Genomic DNA, 15,045 nt, shown 5'->3' with positions numbered 1-15,045 from the left:
TACTGCTTTTGTAATTATCCTGAAGAACAAGATCAAATTCAGTCTTTATTCCCTTTATTCATTGATTGTTAAACAGCTAGAAACATTTACAGCAAAATTGGGCAGATATTTATTCTAAGCTGAGTAATTTGTTTTATTTCAGAACTGCATGTGACAATGAAATATTACAAGCCTTTCTTTTTTTTTTTAAGTTTTTATAAATGGATTATGAAAGTAGTTCCAAAAGAAAAATTCTAAAATTTTGTGCATTGGGGAGATATATGTATCTTCCCAAAGTGACTACTTTGAAAGGATAAATATTTGGATTCATTTATTAAATGTTTATTTGAAAGACTGCCCACTGTTGGCTGGCATAGATAACAGTTTAAATAAAATATAATCACTGCCCTTAGGGATCTTGTAGTGCATTAAGGTTTAGTATGTTTGTGTGATATAGTGTTATTTTATATTACCTCTTTTTATGTAACAAGCTATGATTTGCTTTTGATAAACATATTGTAAGTATTCCCTCTACTTTTTCATTTTAAAAATATTTTTTTTCTTTTAGAGTAAAACTATATGAATTTCCTTTTTAGGAAAGAATACCCACCTCATGTCCAAAAATTTGAAAGTAACCCTGTAAGGTTAAGTCGGCCCCAAGGTGTTGGTAAGTGTGCAGTTTTATTTGTTAACACCTGTGAAGGGTTTTGAGTTGTTGTATGAAAGGTAAATTAGGGATGTAGCACTGACTTTAGAATATTCCCAGTTATACTAGAAATACATAGACCCATTTTTAATAACTGACTTGAGAATTTCTCATCTGAAATCATTGGAGAATGATTCAGAGAGTACACCTTCAGGTGATGATAGTTGGAAGTCTTTTTTATTATATTAGCATTGTTGTTAAATTCAGGATCCAAATATTAACTCTGGATGGGTTATAGCTTCAGAATTTTGTTTTGTTGAACTATGTTATAATCTTAATATAGTGCAACAGTGTTAATTCAGTGGTTGCCTAATATATTCTAAATTTTAGGATCAAAATTATTCTAGATAAGAAAATCACTGAATTAAAAAGAGACCATACCTGATAAAAGTGTGTTAATAGTAGATGTTGAAATATTATTGTAAGTAGAAATTTAATTTACATTGAAATAATTTTTTTTTAAATTACTAATAAGAGCAATTAGCATTTATGAAAGCTGTTCTACCATCAAATTGATGTTCATTATTTAGAGATTTTCAATCTGTGTGTCCATCTTGTTTTCCCCAGGCCTTTGCTTGTTTATTTTTTGGCTTTTTTAAAAAAAATTGAAGTATACTTTGATTTACATTATTAGTTTTAGGTGTACAGTGTTGTGATTCAGTATTTTTACAGGTTATTGTCCATTAAGTTGTTACAGGATAATGGCTATAATTCCTGTTCTATGGAATATATTCTTGTTGCTTGTCTATTTTATGTATAGTAGTTTGTATCTCTTAATCCCATAGGCCTTTTGCTTGTTTTAAATAGCAGTAGTGGCTCTTACTATTCAAAATTGAATGATTTTAAGCAGCTGAGTTTTTCCTGGTTGTCAGCAGTTTCTTTTTTTTTTTTTAAAGCACCTGTATTTTTCTATACCTTGGATGAAAATCTTTTGTGTATATATAGAACATATTTTATAAAGAGAATATTTGAGACATAGATTCTTTCTTAATAATTTTGCAGTTGTTATGAATGTGAATTAGTATACTTTGTAATGCATAGTTATGCTCACTAGGTTTATTAAATGTGGTAGTAATGACTAGCCTCTTTAACATTCATACCTTAAATCTTTACTGAACTCATACCCTGCACTTGAGCTGAGTCAGATGCTTGACATTGATTATCTGCTTTTATCCTAGTTCCCTACCCAGGATCTCAATAAGCTAAGTCCAACTTTACCTCCGTTTTGTACAGAGGAAAAAATTGAGGTTTGCAGGGATTATATAACTTGCTCAAGGACACAAACTAGTACTAGAATCCAGGTCTATATGATGATAAAGACCACACGTTCTCTTAACCACTGTGCTTTACTATTTTCTCCCTAGATCAAAAAGAAACTTATTTCTGATCCTCAGGGAAGAACTACACAATAGGTACGGTTATCATTCCCTTTACCCAGATGCATTTCAGTAAGTTAAGTGATTTGGCCTGTTATATGGTTTTAGATATCAGTGAGCCCCAGACATTTTACAAAAATTTTTTGTTTATTCAGAGACTTCCCTGGTGGTCCAGTGGTTAAGAATTTGCCTGCAAGTGCAGGGGACACTGGTTAGATCCCTGGTTTGGAAGGATTCCCTATGCCACTGGGCAACTAGGCCCATGAGCTACAGCTACGGAGCCCGCCTGTGTAGATAGAGCCTGTGCTTTGCAATAGGAGAAGCCACCATGATGCTAAGCTCAAGCACTGCAGCTGCAGAGTACCACCCCCAACGCCCACCCGCAAAACCAGGGAAAGTGTGTAGCAATGAAGACCCAGTGGAGCCAAAAATAATGAAATTAAAGAAAAACTTTGTTGATTCAGTGACATTCACTAAATAGATAAGAATAACCTTTTTAAAAAAACCTTTTTATTTTAAAATCATTTTAAATGAGTACTGAAAAGTTATAAAACTAGAACTCATTTACCCTTTCCCCAGTTGCTCTTAATGTTAACATGTTATAGTCATAGTACATTTGCAAACTAAGAGATTGGCACTGGTATAACATTTTAAACTAAGCAGACAGACATTGGTCTCATTTCACCAGTTTTTCACTGATAACTTTTTTCTGTTCCAAGATCCAGTTTGAGTATCTTATATTGGTTACATCTCCTAAGTTTCCTTGATTAATTTGAAGAATACTAGTAGAATGCCTTTCTGTTTGGAAGTTTGAATGATGTTATCTTATAATTTGTTGTTGTTAAGTTGCTCAGTCATGTCTGACTCTGCAACCCCATGGACTGCAGTGTTACAGGCTTCCCTGTCCTTCACCATCTCCTGGAGTTTGCTCAAACTCATGTCCATTGAGTTGGTGATGCCATTCAACCATCTCATCCTCTAATGTCCCCTTCTCTTTCTGCCTTCCATCTTTGCCAGCATTAGAGTCTTTTCTAATGAGTCAGCTCTTTGCATCTTATGATTAGATTGAGGCTGTTCATTTTTGGCAAAACTTTCATGAAAGTTAGGTTGTGTCTTTTTCTACACATTATATCAAGGGTTGTATGATGTTGGTTTGTCTTAATTACTGTTAAACATGATCTCCTACTTAGGTAGTTTCTGGTGAGTTCTTCCACCATACAGCTATTTTCCCCTCCTTATTAATAACTTGGGACTCTGACACTATGCACATACCCTCTTTTTCCTCAAAATTGTGTCCACTGATACTAGCATCTTTTGGTAGCTCTTGTTGGCAACAATTATTACTCAGTGTTTATTAATGGTAGTCTTCTATTTTATTTCTTTTACATGTGTTAATTGAAATTTTTTTATAGGGAAGAGCTGTACTTGCTGCTTTATTTACTTACTCAGTTTGTGCCTGTGGACTCATAATAAAGTATGTAAATATATATATATGTATGTATGTATATGTATAAATATTACCTGTCCACATGAAAGATGTTAGCTTTGGGAAAGGGATATTGGTATATTTAGCTTGTAAAAAAGTGACAGTGTTAGTTGCAGTTGTTCAGTCATGTCCAACTCTTTGCGCCCCCATAGCCTGTAGACCTCCAGGCTCCTCTGTTAATGGAATTCCTCAGGCAAGAATAATGGAGTGGGTAGCTATTCCCTTCTCCAAGGATCTTCCTGACCCAGGGATTGAACCCTGGACTTGTGTATTACAGGCAGACTCTTTACTGTAGTGACCCCACAAGAGACTGAGCCAGACTTGCCTGCGAGTGTCCAGGAGTCTCCGGCTGAGTTGTGGGTCAACAGAGACCTGCCGCAGGGTCAGGGGCACTGAATACACCAGTCCTGGGAGCTACATAAGTCCTGGTGTACTGGCATATGTGAACCATGAACTTCCAGATGTTCAAGCTGGTTTTAGAAAAGGCAGAGGAACCAGAGATCAAATTGCCAACATCTGATGGATCATTAAAAAAGCAAGAGAGTTCCAGAAAAACATCTATTTCTGCTTTATTGACTATGCCAAACCCTTTGACTGTGTGGATCACAGTAAACTGCAAAATTCTGAAAGAGATGGGAAAACCAGACCACCTGACCTGCCTCTTGAGAAACCTGTATGCAGGTCAGGAAGCAACAGTTAGTACTGGACATGGAACAACAGACTGATTCCAAATAGGAAAAGGAGTACGTCAAGGCTGTATATTGTCACCCTGCTTATTTAACTTCTATGCAGAGTACATCATGAGAAACACTGGGCTGGAGGAAACACAGGCTGGAATCAAGATTGCCAGGAGAAATATCAATAACCTCAGATACACAGATGGCACCACCCTTATGGCAGAAAGTGAAGAAGAACTAAAGAGCCTCTTGATGAGAGTGAAAGAGGAGAGTGAAAAAGTTGGCTTAAAACTCAACATTCAGAAAAGTAGGATCATGGCATCCAGTCCCATCACTTCATGGCAAATAGATGGGGAAACAGTGGGAACAATGGCTGACTTTATTTTCTTGGGATCTAAATCACTGCAGATGGTGGCTGCAGCCATGAAATTAAAAGATGCTTGCTCCTTGGAAGAAAAGCTATGATCAACCTAGACAGCGTATTAAAAAGCAGAGACATCAATCACTTTGCCAGAAAGGTCCATCTAGTCAAAGCTATGGTCTTTCCACTATAAAGAGAGCTGAGTGCCGAAGAATTGATGCTTTTGAACTGTGGTGTTGGAGGAGACTCTTGAGAGTCTATTTGACTGCAAGGAGATACAACTAGTCCATTCTAAAGGAAGTCAGTCCTGAATATTCTTTGGAAGGACTGATGCTGAAGCTAAAGCTCCAATACTTTGACCATCTGATGCGAAGAACTGACTCATTTGAAAAGACCCCGATGCTGGGAAAGATTGAAGGTGGGAGGAGAAGGGGATGACAGAGGATGAGATGGTTGGAATGCATCACCATCTAGACGGACTTGAGTTTGAGCAAGCTCTGGGAGTTGGTGATGGTCAGGGAAGCCTGACGTGCTACAGTCCGTGGGGTTGCAAAGAGTTGGACACGACTAAGCGACTGCACTGAACTGAACTGATAGCGCTTTTGTGTTAGGTCAGTTCAGTTTTGTGTCTCTGCTGCTAAGTCGCTTCAGTCGTGTCCGACTCTGTGCAACCCCATAGACGGCAGCCCGCCAGGCTCCCCCGTTCCTGGGATTCTCCAGGCAAGAACACTGGAGTGGGTTGCCATTTCCTTCTCCAGTGCATGAAAGTGAAAAGTGAAAGTGAAGTCGCTCAGTCGTGTCCGTCTCTTAGCGACCCCATGGACTGCAGCCCACCAGGCTCATCCGTCCATGGGATTTTCCAGGCAAGAGTACTGGAGTGGGGTGCCATTGCCTTCTCCGCAGTTTTGTGTTAGGTAGGTTCATATATACTTGGATATATTATGAATGATAGGGCTATAATAATGTTGTGTATATTGTTTCATAAAGATTGTGTTTTATTTTTGGATTTCCTTGGAGATAGTTTTTAAAATAATATTTTCACACCCCAGGATCAGTAGTTAGTGGCATAGCACCTGGAATAATTTTCTCCTTTAAAGGTATCACTATCTTTTTATAGTTCTTAACACTTATGAGGACTTCCTTTATTATTTTTCTCCTTTATTTTGCATTTAAGAGGCATTTAATATGAATTATAGTTATTTATCAGCACTAGGCTAGTAATTACTGATAAACAGTTCTGTACCGTTAAACTAAAACTTGTAAAAATTAAGTATTGGTGTAATTTTTGGACATGTCACATATCCTGTTGATTTTTTGTTTGGTGTTCTTTTTACAGTTTTTCTAAGCATGAAAAATAATGTCTTAAGATTTCTCTTTTTTTTTCTGATTTCTTAAGCTTCCTTTTTGTTTTCCATTCTGATTTTGTGTTCTTATCCGAGTATTAATAGATGTTATATGCTGTCTCTGAGTAAATATTTAATTAAATTCTTAATGTAATTACATTATGATTCTAACTTAAATCATCTGACTTAGCAGTGTTTAACTCATTTGCAGAAGAAATATATCCCCTCATCTTAATCAGTCAAGGTATCTTCTTTTAGTATCTTAACATATATTGATAACTTGCCAGACTTCTGTGCATATATAGCTATTTTTTGATGCATTTATACTGTGTGTATTGTTGTATAACTTGCATCTTGACTTTGTTATGATATTATCTGGTTCCTGTACTCTCATTAAGAGATACTGGAATTCCAGAGGAAAACCACAATGAAAGACACAGTTAAAAGAATCAAATGGACTATAGCCAAGTCTCTTATTTTTTAATAGATGTGAGGTGACCCACTATATTTATATAGTATAATTAAATTTTTAATGTTTTGATATTATATATTATGATTAATAATTTAGCACATTTTGTGTATTTTATGTTATTTCCTTAGATCAAGTCCTTAGAAATAAAATTACAAGGTCAAAGGTTATGTACATTTTAAAGACTTTTGATGTTTCTGCCAAAATGCTTTCTATAAAGGGTATCAGCACCCAACAGGCATAATCTATGTTTATTTTCTCATATGCTCCTCAGCAGTATGAGATCTTACCATTCTTTCAGGCTTTGCCAGACCGATTGGGAAATAGTATTTGTTTTTTCACATTTCCTCATTAACGACCAGGCATTTTATATGTTAAGTGGATTTGAGTTTCTTCTTTTATTCATGTCTGCCTGTTGTGTTCTTTGCCTAGTGTGTTCTCTGTTTATCACACATATTCAGCATAGCCCAAAGTGATTTTTAAGGAGATTATAATGAGAATATGATATATGACTTTAGTTTTATTTTATAATGAAAATTGGTCATAGTAACAGCGACATGATGGAGAAAACCATTTTTCGAATTTGTCTCTCTCTTTTAAAAGGTGATAAAAATAACTTAAAAGCAAATAAATAACCACAGTACCATAATAAAGATAGCTGTTTGTATCCTAACTATCCTTGAGGTATATATTTTCCAGCAGAGCTAAATTTTCAAACAAAATAAAGGGCTATCCTTGCCCCACCCAACCTCCAACTTCTATTATGAAAATTTTCAAACATACCAAAAAACCGACTTTTAAAAGTGAATTTACATGTACCACATAGATTCTGTAATGAACACTACTGCATTATGTATTTATAAATAAACAATAAGAAATTGAGTGAAAATACACAAAGTACATCATTATGCTCTGGAAGTGTAAGACGTTTTCCTCATGCTAATGCACAGATAGCAGTAGTAAAAACAGCAGCCCAAAGGTAAGGATTCTAATTACCATTGTTGAGTATATAGTCCATGAGGTCACTAAGAGTTGGACATGACTGAGTGACTTCACTTTGACTTTTCACTTTCATGCATTGGAGAAGGCAATGGCAACCCACTCCAGTGTTCTTGCCTGGAGAATCCCAGGGACGGGGGAGCCTAGTGGGCTGCCGTCTATGGGGTCGCACAGAGTCGGACACGACTGAAGCGACTTAGCAGCAGCAGTAGCAGCAGCAGCATTATATATTTGTAAATCTAATCATTTTGATAAATTCATCTTCTTTTTCCAGTACATTTAAAATTACAAACACCAGTTTAGTTTTACTCCTAAACACTTCAGCAGACATCTGATTAGAGTTCAATATATATTTGTTTTCTTTTGAAGTAGAATTTACATATAATGAAATTTAAAAGTTATAAGTGTACAGTTGAATACATTTTGACAGGTATACACACCTTTCTAACCCAAGGCCCTGGGAACACATAGTGTAAATGATACCATCACTTCAGAGTATTCCCTCATGTTCCTACCAGTTACTTCTCATCTCTGCCCCATCATAGGTAACCATTTTCACATAAGTGGAATAATACAGTGTGTACACTTTTATGTAAGTCTTCTTTTCCCTCAGGATGAATTTTTGACATTCACCAGTGTTGTTGCGTGCATTAGCAATTTCTTTCTCTTTAGTATTGTATTGTAGGGCTGTAACAGTTTATTTATCAATCTCCTATGATGGATACCTGAGTCATTTCTAGGTTTGTTTGTTTGTTTGTTTTTTATGAGGAAAGCCGCTATAAACATTCTTTTTATGGAGGACCATTCTTTTTTAAAGCATAGAATAGATTTTAAAATTTATTCTAAAGAGCCAACCACTTTTACTTATCTCATAATGGCTTCCATATTTACCTTTTCTGCATACCTGGACATAGGGTGGTATATTAAAAAGACATTGAGCTAGAAAATCCACCAGGAAATACTCTAATCTTTTTCTTTTTTTAATCGAAGTATAGTTGATCTACAGTTTTAGTTTTGGTATACAGCAGAATGATTCAGTTATATGTATAGTGTGTGTTCTTTTTCATATTCTTTTCCACTAGATTATTATTAATACAAGATATTGAATATAGTTCTCTGTGCTATACAGTAGGGCCTTATCTTGGTATTTATCTATTTTATATATAGTAGTTTGTATCTGCTAATCCCTAACTCCTAATTTATTTGTCTCATCCCTCTCCCCTTTGTTAATCGTAGATTTGTTTTCTGTGTCTGTGAGTTTGTTTCTGTTTTTTTTTTTTAATTGAGTTCATTCGTATCATATTTTAGATTCCACATATATTGATATAAGTGATGTCATATGATAATTTGTCTGACTTACTTCATTTAGTATGAGAACCTCTAGGTCCATCCATGTTGCTGCAGATGGCATTATTTCATTCTTTTTTTTATGGTGGGGTGGTATTCCTCTGTCTGTATGTTATACGTTCATCTGTTGATGGACATCTAGCTTGCTTCCATTTCTTGACTATTCTAAATAGTGAACATTGCTATGAACATTGGAGTGCATGTATTTTTTTTTTAATTTGCCTTAATCTAAGTTATTTATTTATTCTTATCTGTAATATATATATTTTATTGAAGTAGAGTTGACTTACAATGTTTCAGGTGCAAAGCAAGGTGATTCAGTTATACATATACATGCATATTATTTTTGAGATTATTTTCCATTATAGATTATTACAAGATACTGACTATAGTTACCTGTGCTATACAGTATACCTTTGTTTCTTGTTGCATACCTGTTTTTCTAAAATTATAAATCTAACATTCTTTTCATATTAAGTCAAACAAGTGAAATCAAAATATTGCAAGGTTTTTAGTTAGGCAAAAATTGGTAAGTTTTCTAAAATATATATATTATACATGCTATTTGTATGTATGTATACAGAAGCTTTTCTACTACACTTGATAAGAAAGAATATCAAAGGAAGAGATGGAGAAATTGGAAAATATAAAGTGAATGATATGGGAGCATTGAATATGAAATTGCAAAAGGGAAACCAACTAGGTAAAAGTAAAACATCATAATATAGTCCAATTGTTTTCAAACATGGCTGCTCATTAGAAACGTGTCTGGAGTTTTGGTGAAAAAAAAAACAAGCATTTGTATTTTTTTTTAAATTCAAAGATAATTCTAATCTGCATCTGGATTTTAGGCTTTTCTATTAAACATTAGTTTTGGTTTTTGAAATAGAATTTACATATAATGAAATTTACAAGTCATAAGTGTACAGTTGAATACATTTTGACAGGTATACACACCTTTCTAACCCAAGGCCCTGGGAACACATAGTGTAAATGATACCATCACTTCAGAATATTCCCTCATGTTCAAAAATTTAGAATTCTGTTATTTTTCTGTTGATCAATCATGATACAGTGTTATTGAGTGAGAGTTATGTAATCACAGTAGTAATAGATGTTTATCAGTTTTCACAAGAAATAGCCAGACAAAAAAATAAAAGATAATTACAATTGCAAATCATAATGGGAACGTGATTAACCTAACATTATAAAATGACCTGCAATTTGGGGGTTCCAGCAGAGTGATGTGGTAAGTGGAAGTGCATTCATGTACTTATTTTCATCCACACAGCCAGTCTGTGTCTTTTGATTGGTGCATTTAATCCATTTAAGGTAATTATTGATTAAGGTAATTATATATGTATGATCCAACAAAGGTGGCACTAGTTGTAAAAACTCACCTTCCAGTGTAGGAGATGCAAGAGTCATGGGTTTGATCCCTGGGTCAGGAAGATCCCCTGGAGAAGAGCATGGCACCCCACTCCAGTATTCTTGCCTGGAGAATCCCATGGACAGAGGAGCATGGTGGGCTACAGCCCATGGGGTCCCAAAGAGTCTCCGACTCTGCCAACCCATGCCTCCACAGGAGATCCTTCAGCACTACCAGGCAGTTTTGGTTCAATCTCCTGTGGGGTCACTGCTCTTTTTCTCTGGATCTTGGTGTGGGCAAGGTTTTGTTTGTGCCCTCCGAGACTGGAGTCTCTGTTTCCTCCAGTCCTGTGAAGTCCTGTAGTCAAATCCCACTGGTCTTCAAGGTCATATTCCCTGGGGATTCCCAGTCCTTTTTCAGATCCCTAGGCTGTGAAACCTGACGTGGAGTTGAGAACCTTCATGACAGTGGGAGAACTTGTTTGGTATTCTTGTTCTCCAGTTTGTACATCACCCACTGGCAGGTGTGGAATTTGATTGTATCATGGTTGCCTCCCTCCTGCTGTCTCGCTGCAGCTTCTTGGTCTTTGGATGTGGGGTATCTTTTTTTTGGTGGGTTCCAGCGTTCTCCTGTCAGTGGTTGTTCAGCAGCTAGTTGTTATTTTGGTGTCCTTGCTGTAGGAGTACGTCCTACTCCATTGTCTTTAACCAGAAGCCAGCATGTGTCTTTTTGAGCCAGAGTTTTGTCTGGATTGCTAGATCATATAGTAGTAGATCATATAGTAGTTCTAGTTTTAGTTTTTTGAGGAACTCCATACTGTTAACAGTGTAGGAGGGTTTTCTTTTCTCCACATCCTCTCCAACATTCATTGTTGGTGGACCTTTTAATGATGGCCAGTCTGACTGGTATAGGGTGATACCTCATTGTAGTTTTTTTTTTTTTATTGTAAAGAATATTTTATTTAAAATTTTTTAACTTTAGGAAACTTGCTTTGCAACATTTTATTGGTTTCTGCCATACAACAACACAAATCAGCCATAATTGTACATATATCCCTTCCCTCCTGAACCTCCCTCTGCTTTTCCCATGCCACCTCTCTAATCATCACAGAGCAGCAGACTGGGCTCCCTGTGTTATATAGCAACTCCTCGCCAACCATCTGTTTTACATGTGATAGTATATGTATGTAAGTGCTGCTTTTTCCACTTGTCCCACTGTGTCCACAAGTCCATTCTCTTCATCTGCATCTCCATTCCTTCCCTGCAGATAGGTTCATCAATAGCATTTTTCTAGATTCCATATATCTGTGTTAAAATATATTTGTTTTTCTCTTTTTGACTTATTTCACTCTGTATAACAGGCTCTAGGTTTATCTACCTCACTGGAACTGACGTTTGTTCTTTTTCAAACCTGAGTAATATTCTGTTGTATATATGTATCACATCTTCTTTATCCGTTCATGTGTAGATGGACATCTAGGTTGCTTCCATGTCCTGGCAGTTGTAAATAGTGTTGCAGTGAACATTGGGGTGCATATGTCTTTTAGAATTGTAGCTTTCTCAGGGTGTATGCCCAGTGGTGGGATTGCTGGGTCATATGGTAGGTTTATTCCTAGTTTTTTTTAAAGCACTCTCCATGCTGTTCTTCATAATGGCTGTATCAGTTTACATTCCCACCAATAGTGTAGAAGGGTTTCCTTTTCTCCACATCCTCTCCAGCATTTATTGCATATTTTTTGATAGTGGTCATTCTGACTGGTGTGAGGTGATACCTCATTGTAGCTTTTGATTTGCACTTCTCTAATAATCTCTAGTAATTAGTGATGTTGAGCATCTTGTCATGCACCTGTTGGCCATTTGTATGTCTTCTTTGGAGAAATGTCTGTTGTCGTCTTCTGCCTAATTTTTGATTAGGTTGTTTGTTTTTTATGAGCTATTTGTATATTTTGGAAATTAAGCCCTTTTTGGTCACATCATTTGCAAATAATTTCTCCCAGTTCATAGATTGTCTTTGTTTGGCTGATGGTTTCTTTAGCTGTGCAAAAGCTTATTAGTTGGATTAGGTCTCATTGGTTTATTTTTTATTTTTATTTTTTGCTTTTATTTCTGTTGCTTTGGGAGACTGACCTAAGAAAACATTGGTATGATTTATGTCAGAGAATGTTCTGCTTATGTTTTCTTTTAGGAGTTTTATGGTGCCCCATCTTAATCTTGGTGATTGTTTTGTGTGGTCTTGGATTAATACTCTGTTCACCTTCTCATCCCTAAAAGGTGGTGGGGTGGGAGGATAGGTTTTATCTTAAGTACCTCCCTGGAGTACTTTGAGGGTTTGGAGGCTGTGTCATACATAGCTTAGCAAAAATAACTTTCATAGTCAGCTGCTAAAACTTTCATGAGCCTCTTGTTAGGGATTTGCTGTTTTTTTATACTCATCAAGTTTTAAGTATTTAGCCATTTTATATTTCTGGCTATAACTTGAAACTAGTTAATTTTCACATGAATTATCATAATCTTTGTAGTTGTGTTTACCTTAAGATAAAGCTTCATCTTAAAACTTCTAAGTATGTCATTCTTTCTGTTTCTGTCTCTTTCTTTTGGTACCCTATAATCTTGATTGAGGGAGGGGTCAGATTTTAAAATTGTTTTCCTCTATTGTCTTTTTTTGGGTGCCAAAATTTGTTTTCTTAAAAATTAATAAAAATCTTTGAAATCATTTTGTAATAACAATGATACAGAAGTTTCCATATTACAGATATAATCCAGCTGAAAAAGGATATACTAAATATATATAAGCTATTGTAAGATAAGCTTTGGGGGAACATATGAACATTAGGTGTTCAATATGAATGAACATCTTATATTTCCGGGCGAGGAAATTACTGATTGCTAGCACATTATTTAATTGGGCCTATGAAATGATTACAGGATTGGGCTTGTTAGGCCATAAATGAGGATTAAGTACAATATTGAAGGCAATATTTTAAATGCCATCTTAGGGTGTAAATCTTTAAGTTGGGAAAGTAGTTTCTTTTTTATCTGATTGGCCAAAATTAGTTTCTCCAGAATTAATTTTCTCAAAGTAATTAGTGAGCCAGTTCATAGTACTGGATTATTTAACATTAGCTCTTTTGGTACTTTGTATATTGGTTCTGGGTTTTTCTTCTAGCATGTGTGTGTGTGTTTAGTTATCTGTTATTTATATATAGTAGTGTATATTTGTCAAGAAGAAAAAGGAACCCTTCTACCTTGTTGGTGGGAATGTAAATTGGTACAGCCATTGTGGAGAACAGTATGGAGCTTCCCTAAAAAACCAAAAACAGAGCTTCCATAAGATCTATCTATCTCATTCCTGAGCATAAACCCAGAGAAAACCACAGAATTCAAAAAGATCCTTGTACCCCAGTGTTCATTGCAGCTCTACCAGCAATAGCCAGAGCAGTGTAATAGCCAGAGCAGTGTAATAGCCAGAGCAGCAATAGATAGAGCATTGTAATAGCAATAGCCAGGAAGCAACCTACATGCCCAATGACGCAGGAATGGATAAAGATGTGGTACATACATACACTGTTTTTCTCTATTATCAATAAACAATTTTCTGTTTCTTTCAGGGCTTGGGCCACTCGTTTCTCCCTTGTTAATTATGTGGTAGAGAAAAATGTGACTTAGACATGATGAGATAGCTATAGTGGACAGAAGAGTGTGATTATATGATCTGGATTGAAATGATGATAGTTTTTAAAATGTCATTCTCTAAGTAGGGTCTGGCAGGAAAATGATATAGAGACATACTTGAACAAAATGATTTGCAAAGATTTTTTAGAGATTACAGAGATTCCTAAAATATGCTTAAAAGGAAAAAGCTCTTTTGTATACTTACAAAAATTTAATTAGTAAGACCAAAAAAAGTTGGAGGAGAAAAAAAATCCCATGTTTTAAGACAGCTGTCTCTGTAAATTAAATTATGTCAGTAATCGGTTGTGTATTCCAAATAACTCTATATTTTCTGAATTCCATATCTTGCGTGCCTCCTTTTTTTTTAACTTAGTGCCACATTCTAGTTCTTTAATACTCATTTGTATGGAAACTTCTTTTTAGATCTGATCCAATACATTTAACACCATACCAATGTTAGCCTTCATAGGAACATAACTAACACCTGGATGCTCTGGCTGGAGCAGCTGCTATGTAACCTCAGGTGTTCTTGGGAACAGCTTTTCCTTCCTCTCCCTGGCTGAGTCCTGACATATTTAGATCTGTTACTAAAACTTGTGTCATATGATGTTTTGTAATGTGATTCATTAATCCAGTAAACATGTTTTGAGCCCTTGCCTTGTGCAGTTTCTAAACACTGAGAAAACATGTGAGTAAAACATTATTTCAGAGCTGACAGTATAATGGAGGAAACATCAGTGTAAATAATTAGCAGAGAATAAAATGAGTGCTAATAGAAGTATGGAGAAAGTGCTGTGGAAACTCTGAGGATGTGCTTCATCATGCATAGTATGGGCCAGAGGAGCTTCTTACTGAAGAATAGTTTGAATTTACTAGATAAATAGGGAGGACTTTGCTTGCAAAGAGAATGACATATATATGAGGGTGAGAAAGAAAATACCCTGGAGAAATGCACTTCTTTGAGGTAGAGTGTTTTTGTTTTTGTTTAAATTAAGACTGGAACATCAATACAAACTTCACCTTGCTAAGATATGGGGTTTAGACTTTTTTCCTAAGCTACTGAAATTATTGAAAGATGTTCAGCATTAGGGAGAATGAAATGCCAACCCACTCCAGCATTCTTGCCTGGAAAATCCCATAGACAGAGAAGCCTACAGTCTTTGGGGTCACAAAGAGGCAGACATGACTGCGTGACTAACACTTTAAACATTAGAATGATTAGATCATTTGAAAGATCACTTTGGCAGTAGTGGAGAATGATT

The 15,045-nt window shown here is 35.7% G+C and overlaps 1 protein-coding gene across 13 annotated transcripts in view; it reads left to right on the top strand.

The window, feature by feature from the left end:
- SENP6 (SUMO specific peptidase 6) overlaps nucleotides 1-15,045 on the top strand; it is a 130,967-nt gene that overhangs the window by 66,690 nt on the left and 49,232 nt on the right. For 10 of the 13 annotated variants that reach the window (XM_025294865.3, XM_044924501.2, XM_025294861.3 and 7 more), the window contains one exon: nucleotides 576-646. The exons of 1 other annotated variant lie outside the window; for it this stretch is intronic. In XM_025294865.3, coding sequence (XP_025150650.3) covers nucleotides 576-646 — 71 coding nt within the window. Of the gene's footprint in view, nucleotides 1-575; nucleotides 647-2,049; nucleotides 2,098-7,354; nucleotides 7,377-15,045 lie in introns of those variants that run through there. 2 more of the 13 variants (XM_025294868.3, XM_045161977.1) reach the window with 2 other exon arrangements.

Source organism: Bubalus bubalis, chromosome 10 (genome assembly GCF_019923935.1).
Source record: "Bubalus bubalis isolate 160015118507 breed Murrah chromosome 10, NDDB_SH_1, whole genome shotgun sequence".
Taxonomy (NCBI): Eukaryota; Metazoa; Chordata; class Mammalia; order Artiodactyla; family Bovidae; genus Bubalus; species Bubalus bubalis.
The sequence above is the reverse complement of the archived record's forward strand: the minus strand, read 5'-3'. Positions and strand labels throughout refer to the sequence as shown.